Here is a 10,759-nt window from a genome sequence, read left to right as displayed (position 1 = left end):
AAAAATAGATTTTAAGAAATATTTTAAAATAATAAATTATTATTTCGTTATACCAATCAAGGTCGTTTCTTAGACATGACGGATGTACCAGTTATTTAGTCAAAATTTAAGATGCTTGCAACTCGGGAAACAAGGTGAGGAGTATACAGGAACTCTGTGTATCATCTTTGCCATAGTTCTGTAAATATAAAACTATTCTAAAATAAAATGTTTCGTTTTTAAACGGGAACAGCAACAGTGCCTTCTCACAAAATTGGGAGAAATCAGTGAAAGCGTACAGGCCAAGCGCACGGCTCATTGCTCAGCACACAGTGTTATAATTGTGATTTTACGTAAAATGCGGGAGGAAAGCTCTAACACTGCAGAATTTTAAGCAGTATAAGCCAGAGGTAATCGCGTGCAGACCCCGCCCATGCTACCCAGCACACGCCCACAGCCCCAAGATAGCATCCGTCGGGTCGGGCGCGCACGCATACGCACACAAGCGCGCCGCCGTGGGCGGGGCGCTCGGAGGACGCCAGCGTGGGGCGGGACCAGCTTGCAGTTCCCACACGGACGAAGGCCCCCGGAAGTGGTGTATACCGGGAAACCGTGCAGCGGAAGCAGTGTCTGGCAGGGGACTGTGGGGCTACCCGGCCGGAGACGCTGCTTCTTGTTGCTAGACGACGCGAGCTAGCCTTCGTCACTTCCTAAGCCCGCGTCAGCCCACTCCCCAGGCGGGAACCCAGGGGCCCGGAGCCCGGGTGGACTCGTCTTCCGAGGTTCAGGATCGCAGCCGGCTCGGCAGCTGGAGTCAAGGCCACGCCACCTGAGGGGAAGAACATAAGCTGGGGTGGGAAGATGGCTGCAGACAAGCCTGCAGGTGAGGTGCCCACGCCCGGTGTGCTAAAGCTGTGGGACACGCAGGGGTGGGCCGACCCTGGCGCGGAGTTGGTGGGGACACGAGGGCGACTTGAATCTGGGTGTGCATTTCTCTCCCCCGGCCTCTCCCACGGCCGTCCCAAGTGTGAGTCTTTGGGTCCCAGATCTATAGGTTTTTTTTTTACCCAAGTGCAGTATGAAGTCACTACTGACCGCCTCTCTCCAGAATATCTGACTTAAATTTATTTAACCACTTCACAGGCTTTTCGGTTTTCCAGTGGGGAAGGCAGAATAGGTAAAGTTCACTCTGGAGCGCACAGCTGCCTTGTGTCCCCTGGCTCAGGATAAGATTCACCTGGGCTCTTTCGCCCCCACATAAGCCTGCCTCTGGTCTGCGACGTCCTATGTAATTAGCTTTGTGAAAACTACTTGTTTAAGTAGACATAAAATTAGAGTGTCTCTCTTCGTTCTGTGCTCTCAAATATCTTGCGTTTGTAACCTGTTCTCCCGTAGTTCCTTAAAGTTAATTAATTTAATCTCGATTTTTTTTTTTATGGATTACTGCTCCATTCCTAGAAACTTCATTATGGTATATAAAATTCTTTCTTGCCTACTTCTGGGACGGTCTGCCATATGTGTCTTGTGAGAAATTGATGTTCTCTGTGGCATCTCATTTATGTTGGGAGAACTTAACTGAGGGATCTTAGAAGTGGGCAACAACTTAGACTTTTTGCAGTGAAATTTAGAAAAAAAGGAAAGACAGTCTCTATATTCTGTAGGTTTTGATCTCAATAACTGACAGATGGACTTGATTTGAAATAAAACTGAGCCGATCCTCATATACAGTAGAGAAAAGGTTTACAAAGTGAGGATAATGGAGTATGCTATAGAATTTTCAGGTAGGCTGGTCACGGAAGGGCTCGGGTGAGGTGATGTTTGAACAGATACCCCCCTGAAATGAAGGAGAGAGCCATGTAGAAGGAGTAGGATAAATAGGGACAATGTTCCAGGCAGAAAATAAGCATGACTTGTTCAAGGCCGGACCAAGCGGACCAGCATCTTCCTTATTAATTGAAGGCAGTATCTGTTTCCCAGGTTTACCTTTCCTACTTGCCGGTGTCTTTTGCACTTGCCTGGAATGACCTTTTTAGGCCTAAAGCTCATCTAGTTTCCAAGTTCTATCAGTTATAAAGCACTCTTCGACTTGTTCATTCACAAAGATTAAGTACGAGGGACTGCCTTGGATATTGAAGAAGTGAATAGAACATACTCCCTGCCTTTGAGGACCTATTGCTCAGTCTGTGAGACACCCAACTTAGTAGCATATCCATTTGGTAGTATGTCTGTAATATAGCTAGGTACCGTAGCTGTGTAATATGTGTAGTAGAAGAATAAGGTCCAGGGCGTTTGGGGACTGTGTCTTTGGTTGAAGTTTATGGGTCACAGTGTAGGAAATTCTTACCTAGATAATGTTAAATTTGTATTAAGTAGATGAGTGTTTAATATCATTCCTTTGAATCTCTCCTCTTCTCCATCCCCCTTTCACCTGCTGTGATTCTAGCCTTTATTTTTTAATGTGGTCTGTTTCACATTAAGCAGCCTTCTGACTGGTGTTTGTTTCTCTTCCTATCCAGTCCATTATTCTCACTACTGTGTTTGTCTGTCTTTCTTTCTTTCTTTCTTTTTTTAAAGATTTTATATATTTGACAGACAGAGATCACAGGTAGGCAGAGAGGCAGGCAGAGAGAGGAGGAAACAAGCTCGCTGCTGAGCAGAGAGCCCGATGCTAGACTCAATCCCAGGACTCTGGGATCATGACCCGAGCCAAAGGCAGAGGCTTTAACCCACTGAACCACCCAGGCGCCCCTGTGTTTTTATTTCTAAAACACTAATTGGAACATACCATTCCCATGCCTGTAAACTTTCTAAGATCGTATCATCTTGTGTGCATCAAATCCTCACTCTTTAATGTCATTTGTGAAACTTTACGGTCTGTTTCCAGCTAATGTTTCTATATCAACACACCTAGTTCTTCACACCAGTAATGACTCTCTTTTTTTTTTTTTAAGATTTTTATTTATTTATTTGACAGAGATCACAAGTAGGCAGAGAGACAGGCAGAGAAAGAGGAGGAAGCAGGCTCCCGCTGAGCAGAGAGCCCGATGCGGGGCTCGATCCCAGGACCCTGGAATCATGACCTGAGCCAAAGGCAGAGGCTTTAACCCACCGAGCCACCCAGGCGCCCCAGTAACGACTCTCTTGAAAAGTATTGTGTTCTTTTGAGTTTCTGAGTGGTAAGAAAGAAGAGAAAGTGGCATCTTCCTTTCTCTTCTTTCTCTTCTCAATCTGGTAAACTGTGTCTTCATTCAAAGTCTAGTTTATATGCTGCTTCATCTCTGAGCTCCCGAGCTCAGAGCCCTTGTCATGGAGGGTATTGTGTGCTTATTCTTAGTTAGGAAAAGAAACCCATGAAAGCCTTTAAGAAAGTAAGTGACCTGACCACAGTATGGGAGGGGGTAGATTTAAATGAAACAAGACTGGAAGCCCAGAGAATAGCTAAAGCCAGCTAATGTTGTTATATTAATTTATTCAGTAAATATTTACTCATGCCTGCTTTGCCAGGCACTAACGTAACTCTGTAGTTATGAGGCTTATAGTATGAAAGACAGGGTAAACAAAATAAATAATTATGGGTTTTTTTTTAAAGATTTTATTTATTTGACAGAGTGAGAGAGCACAAGCAGGAGGAATAAAAGGGAGAAGGAGGCTCCTTGTTGACAGGGAGTCTGATACGGGGCTCAATTCCAGAACCCCGGGATTACAACCCAACCCAAAGGCAGACGCTCAACCGTCTGAGCCACCCAGGCACCCCAGTAATTGTGATTTTTAAGTTGTGATAAATATTGTGAAGAAAAGGAAGATGAGTCAGACGACAGAGGATAACTGAGAGCAAGAACCCTATTTTGAATAGATTGGTTAGAAAAGGAAGGGCTCTCTTAGAGGTAACACTGGAAGAGAGACCCTGAATATAAAGAGCCAGCCATGTGGAGAAAAAATGATCCAGGTAAGAGGAGCAACAAATGTATAGACTCTTTGGAAAATGTTTAAAGAGACTGAGAAGACCCATTGAATATAAGCACCCCGAAGAAAGGTACTTTAATCTGTGTTAGTCTTACTCTTATCTCCAGTGCCTAGAACAAGGGCTAGCATATAGGAGGTACTTGATACGTATTTATAGTGTAGTGAGCAAAGAGATGAATTCAGTTGTGTCAGGGGCTGGCTTATGTCAGTTTGAGTTCATTGTAATCAGAAGAGATTTCAGCAAGAGCATCATGTGACCAGATTTATATTTTAACGGAGCTAGGTGAGAATGATGAAGTTAAAAACAAGGGAATTAACCAGACAGCCTGGGACCATCCTACCAAGATACCACTTGGTATCCGTGTGACCTTGGGCAAATTTTCTTTTTTAAAGTAGGCTCCAGGGGCACTTGGGTAGCTCATTGGGTTAAGCCTCTGCCTTGGGCTCAGGTCATGATTTCAGGGACCTGGGATCGAGCCCCACATCGGGCTCTCTGCTCAGCAGGGAGCCTGCTTCTCTCTCTCTCTCTCTGCCTACTTGTGATCTCTGTGTGTCAAATAAATCAATAAAATCTTAAAATAAATAAATAAAGTAGGCTTCATGGGGTGCCTTGGTGGCTCAGTGGGTTGAGGCCTCTGCCTTTCGGCTCGGGTCATGGTCCTGGGATCAAGCCCAGCGTTGGGCTCTCTTCTCAACAGGGAGCCTGCTTCCCCCTCTCTCTCTCTGCATGCCTCTCTGCCTACCTACTGATCTCTGCCTGTCAAATAAACAAATAAAATCTTAAAAAAAAAAAAAATGAAAATAAAGTAGGCTCCACACCCAGCATGGAGCCCTACAGAGGGCTTGAACGTGGTGACCCTGAGATTAAGACCTGAGCTGAGATCAAGTGTCAGACACTTGGGGTGCCTGGGTGGTTTGGTTGGTTACGTGTCCAGCTCAGGTCATGATTTTAGGGTTGTGAGATTGAGCCCATGTGGGGCTCTGTGCTCAGCAGGAAGTCTGCTTGAGATTCTCTCTCTGCCCCTCTCCCCTGCTCGCTTGCTCATGTGCTCTCAAATAAATATATAAATGAGTTAGATGTTTAACCAACTGAGCCACCCATGCACTCCTTTGTTAAATGTTAAGACCCTTTTTTTAAGCCTCAGCTTTCCTGTGTGTAAAATGGCAATGATAACAGTATCTATGTCTCAGCATTACTAAAGGTTAAAATGACATCATCAGAGGCCCTGATTTTATTTTAAATCTGGGTTAGTATTACTTTGGGGTTGGTAGGATGGTGAGGAGAGGCAGATATGAGAAATGTTTAGGGAGTAAAACTGGCGGAATTCGTGACTAAGTGGTATAGTAAGGTGAGCAGAAAGCCTTACTCCTTAGGAAAGGTTCTTAGTTGAACCTCAGTTTCTTCATTTGTAAGATGGGTGTTCTGACAGTTTTCTAACTTTTTTTTTTTAAAGATTTTATTTTTAGGGCGCCTGGGTGGCTCAGTGGGTTAAGCCGCTGCCTTTGGCTCAGGTCATGATCTCAGGGTCCTGGGATCAAATCCCGCATCGGGCTCTCTGCTCAGCAGGGAGCCTGCTTCCCTCTCTCTCTCTCTCTGCCTGCCTCTCCATCTACTTGTGATTTCTCTCTGTCAAATAAATAAATAAAATCTTTAAAAAAAAAAAAAAAGATTTTATTTTTAAGTGCGCCTGGGTGGCTCAGTGGGTTAAGCCGCTGCCTTCGGCTCGGGTCATGATCTCAGGGTCCTGGGATCGAGTCCCACATTGGGCTCCCTGCTCAGCAGGGAGCCTGCTTCCTCCTCTCTCTCTGCCTGCCTCTCTGCCTACTTGTGATCTCTGTCTGTCAAATAAATAAATAAAATCTTTAAAAAAAAAAAAAAGATTTTATTTTTAAGTAATCTTTCTACTCAACATGGGGCTCAGACTTAATCCTGAGACCAAGAGTCACATGCTTTACCAACTGAGCCAGCCAGGCACCCCCTAACTTCTTTTTTTAATTTTTTTAAAATTTTTATTTATTTGTTTGACAGAGAGATGGTAAGAGAGGGGGAATGGAAGAGGGAGAGTCAGGCCTCCTGCTGAGCAGGGAGCCTGTGGTGGTGTTCCATCCCAGGACCCTGGGATCATGACCTGAGCTGAAGGCAGATGCTTAACAACTGAGCCACCCAGGTACCCTACCCCCTAACTTCTAATAACATTTTATTTCATTTATTTTTTGTCTTTTTTTTTAAGATTTCATCCATTTATTAGCATTTTTTGTTTTTTTGTTTTTTGTGTATTTTTTTAAAGATTTATTTATTTGTTAGCGAGAGAGGGAGAGCACAAGCAGGCAGACTGGCAGGCAGAGGCAGAGAGAGAAGCAGGCTCCACATTGAGAAAGGAGCCCAATGTGGAACTGGATCCCAGGACCCTGGGATCATGATTTGAGCCAAAGGCAACCACTCAACCAACTGAGCCACCCAAGCATCCCCATTTATTAGCATTTTTTTTGAAAGATTTATTTATTTATTTATTTGACAGAGAGAGAGATCACAAGTAGGCAGAGAGGCAGGCAGAGAGAGAGGAGGAAGCAGGCTCCCTGCTGAGCAGAGAGCCCAATGTGGGACTCGATCCCAGGACCCTGAGATCATGACCCGAGCCGAAGGCAGCGGCCCAACCCACTGAGCCACCCAGGCGCCCCCCCCCCCTTTTTTTTTTTTTAGCATTTTTGACTAAGAAAATACCATCAGTGTTTTAGGATGATTTATTTGACCTTTTTTTTTTTTTAAATATTTTATTTATTTATTTATTTGACAGAGAGAAAGATCACAAGTAGGCAGAGAGGCAAGCAGAGAGAGGGGGAAGCAGGCTCCCTGCTGAGCAGAGAGCCCGATGCGGGGCTTGATCCCAGAACCCAGAGGCTTAACCCATTGGGCCACCCAGGCGCCCCGACCTTAATGGTTATCTGAAAGGAGAGAATGGCTAGAGTTAGGACACAAAATCCTAGATTAGAATTTTTATCTGAGAATTTGAACTGAGAGCCTGGCTGTAGTAGGCTTAATAGGAAAAGATTGATAATTTGAATAAGGGAAAGATCAGACTTGATGGGTAATATGAAATCAGGAGAAGGGTACTTACAGATGGCTTTGAAATTTTAAGCCAGAATGGCCATAAAAATGATAATAACAGGGGCGCCTGGGTGGCTCAGTGGGTTAAAGCCTCTGTCTTCGGCTCAGGTCATGATCCTAGGGTCCTGGGATCGAGCCCCGCATCGGGCTATCTGCTCAGCAGGGAGCCTGCTTCTCTGCCTGCTTGTGATCTCTCTCTCTGTCAAATAAATAAATAAAATCTAAAAAAATATATATATATATATATTTATATATATATATATATATGTATATATATGCAGGGTTGCTTGGTTGGCTCAGTTGGTTAAGCTTCAGACTTATGGTCTAAGCTTCAGACTTGTGGCTCAAGTCATGAACTCATGGGTTGTTGGATTGAGTCCCAGTCCATGCTCAGGGCAGAGCCTACTTGAGATTCTTTCCCCCTTCCCTCTCCCTCTGCATCCATACATGTTCACACTGTCTCTCTCAAATAAATAAATAAAATCTTCGTTTATCTATCTGTCTATGCGGATGAGGAAATAAACTATACAGTACTCTTCTACCATTTGCTTTCTTCAGGGTCCTGTGAGGAATCCATGCATATTTGATATTTTTCTACTTTGTATTACAGATGATTTCAAACATCCAAAAAATTGAAAAAATGAGTATCCATATGCTCACCAGCTAGTTTACGATTGTTACATTTTGCCATATTTATTTCCTCTTTCTCTGGCTAAAACTTTGAGTGTTGAATCATTTCTAAATATTTCTAAATATCAATATTTCTAAATATTCATCTCTAAATATTTCACCATACAATTTTTCAAGATTTTATTTATTATTTGATAGAGCGAGCACAAGCAGGGGAAGTGGGAGAGGGAGAAGCAGGTTCCCCACTGAGCAGGGAGCCCAATATAGGGCTCGATCCTAGGACCCTGAGATCATGACCTGAGCCAAAGGCAGATGCTTAACCAACTGAGCCACCCAGGCGCCCCTCACCATGCATTTTTTACTTATTTTTTAATTTTTTAATTTTTAAGATTTTATTTATTTATTTGACAGATTGCAAGTAGGCAGAGAGGCAGGCAGAGATCGAGGAGGAAGCAGGCTCTCCGCAGAGCAGAGAGCTGGGATGTGGGCCTCAATCCCAGGACCCTGGGATCATGACCTGAGCCAAAGGCAGCGGCTTAACCCACTGAACCACCCAGGCGCCCCACCATGCATTTTTAAAAATCTACCACGCATTTTTAAAAAATAAGGCCATTCAAAAAAATAAAAGGCCAATCACTTGTACAACCATTGTAATACTTTAGAAAATTAATATTTGAATATATTGTTTCCCAGTTGTCCCAGAAATGCTATTTTAAGGCTTAAAGAGACTGTGCTTACCTGGCAAAGTATCAGTTAAAAGATAATAGTAAGTTAAAAAGATGAAAAGTACAGCATAGGGAATGGAGTTAATAGTACTGTACTAACGTTTTAACTGCACATACTGTGGCAAGCACTGAGTGATCTATATACTTGTTCAGTCAACATGTTGTACACCTGACACTAATATAACTCTGTTAATTAAACTTCAATTAAAAAAAGAAAGGTGTGCTTTTCAAACTAAGATCCAGTCATGGTTTACATATTTGTTTGTGTATAAAATATATTGGGTTTGTAAGTTCAAGCCCCACATTGGGTGTAGAGACTACTTAAAAGTAAAATCTTTAAAAAAAAAAAAGTCTAAGTTGAATATAAAGGCTTAAGGGAAATCTAGGCTTTCTAAATGTAGAGCCTTAATAAATCAGGTGTTAATATTTGGAAACCAGAGTAAATCTCTTTTCTGTACATAAAAACTACTCTCCAATATGAATATTAAAATACTCCCCAGCAGGGGCACTGGCTGCCAGTCAGTGGAGTGTGCTCTTTATCTTGGGGTTGTTTGAGCCTCACAATGGGTGTAGAGATTTACTTAAAAATAAAATAAGAAAAAAATACTCAGCATGGTAGAGGTCTGGTTTGCCTATCTTCCACAAAGCATGTTATTGTTAATTCTTGATTATTTTCTTCCTTTATTTCTGTTGTGCTGCACAGGGTGCTCAAGTCTGAGGCATTGCTCGTCACATATTTCTCTGATTATGTAATAATCAACTGTTATATGTGTAGGGTTTCGATAAGTCAGAGACACTTGTCCAAGTGATAGAAAACCACGTGAGCTATGTGAACTTTATTTATATGGTGACTTCGAAAGACCTGAATGATTTTTCTTTGAAATGGCATCCTTCTTTTTTAAAACTTGCCTTCACAAAGGCATCATCACTACTTTGTGACCATATTAGTAGGTTTCCTTAGTTTTTAACATTCCTTATTCCTATGGGGAAAAAATGTCTTTTCTTAAACATCATTGGAGCTGTATTTTAAAATGTGTAGCTTGTGTGGAAAACCCTCCTCCAATCAGATTTGAATTGTTAACATTCTGTATTAGAATGTGTCTGTGCATTCAGTTAACTGACTTCTTTCAGTTTTTGAAAAGCAGTGTATTTCTTTTCTACTTACTTTAAACCTAAAGGCAGTTGTTTGGTTCAAAATGAAGCCTATGGGATTAAAGGGTGTCAAGGTTTTTGCTCCTAAGAGCTCTGTGCGCCTGGAAGGTCAGCCATGTTCATTAGGCCAGAGTAGAAGGAAAGTCAAGCTTATGGATGAACGGCCATACACTCTTACAATTGGCAATGGAGACTACTTTTGGACAAATAAAGACACATTATGGAATTACGTGCAGACTCTTTCTGGTAAGAACTCTGAAGTTACAAATAATGTTTTAAAAACTGATTACGAAAGTAACACCCACTCCATACAGAAAACTTGAAAGGTGCGGAAAGATAACAAGGAAAATAAAAATAGTAAACCCATTGGAGTATTTTTGTTTTAAAGTTTTATCTTGAAGTAAAAGTGCAGATAAAATAATGGTTGGTTACCTTGGAAAAGGCTACCTCTTGGGGCACCTGGGTGGCTCAGTGGGTTAAAGCCTCTGCCTTCAGCTCAGGTCATGATCTCAGGGTCCTGGGATTGAGCCCCACATTGGGCGCTCTGCTCAGCAGGGAGCCTGCTTCCCCCTCTCTCTCTGCCTGCCTCTCTGCCTACTTGTGATCTCTGTCAAATAAATAAAATCTTTAAAAAAAAAAAAAAGAAAAAGCTACCTCTTACACTGATTTCTTCAAAATATCTGTAGAAATGACAATTTCAGAGTCTCTTGTCAGCCTTAGAGTCTAGCTTGTTTATTATATTAAAGTTGGCATCTCTCTTTGCTTGGAAGATTGTAGGAGGCTTTTACAGTTCCTGAAGGATAATGGTGGAAAGTAGAAACTTAAACTTTTTTTTTTTTTTTTTTGAAGATTTTATTTATTTATTTGACTGACAGAGACCACAAGTAGGCAGAGAGGCAGGCAGGGTGGGGGTTGGGGGCGGGAAGCAGGCTCCCTGCTGAGCAGAGAACCCAATGCAGCCCTGGGATCATGACCTGAGCTGAAGGCAGAGGCTTTAACCCACTGAGCCACCCAGGTGCCCCTACGGATTTTATTTTTAAGTAATCTCTACACCCAGCATGGGGTTTCAATTCACAACCCCCACATCAATAGTCACATGCTCTACCAACTGAGTCAGCAGGTGTCCCCAAAATAAATTCTTAAAAAATAATAATAGTAAATAAATAATTGATCCTTACTGTTACTGTATATGTAAAAGTTTTGC

At 42.4% G+C, this 10,759-nt stretch overlaps 1 protein-coding gene across 11 annotated transcripts in view; it reads left to right on the top strand.

Annotated features, from left to right (window-relative positions):
- Nucleotides 1-516: 516 nt before the first annotated feature.
- CNOT10 (CCR4-NOT transcription complex subunit 10) overlaps nt 517-10,759 on the top strand; it is an 81,616-nt gene continuing 71,373 nt past the window's right edge. For 2 of the 11 annotated variants that reach the window (XM_082725830.1, XM_082725826.1), the window contains exons 1-2: nt 570-862; nt 9,582-9,801. In XM_082725830.1, the coding sequence (XP_082581956.1) occupies nt 9,600-9,801 (202 nt within the window). In that variant the 5' untranslated portion in view covers nt 570-862; nt 9,582-9,599. Of the gene's footprint in view, nt 863-9,581; nt 9,802-10,759 lie in introns of all 11 variants that reach the window. The other 9 variants (XM_082725829.1, XM_082725823.1, XM_082725825.1 and 6 more) reach the window with 7 other exon arrangements.

The sequence above is a fragment of the Mustela nivalis genome (assembly GCF_964662115.1).
Source record: "Mustela nivalis genome assembly, chromosome: 1".
In the NCBI taxonomy this organism is placed as follows: domain Eukaryota; kingdom Metazoa; phylum Chordata; class Mammalia; order Carnivora; family Mustelidae; genus Mustela; species Mustela nivalis.
This window is presented reverse-complemented; position numbering and strand designations above follow the sequence as displayed.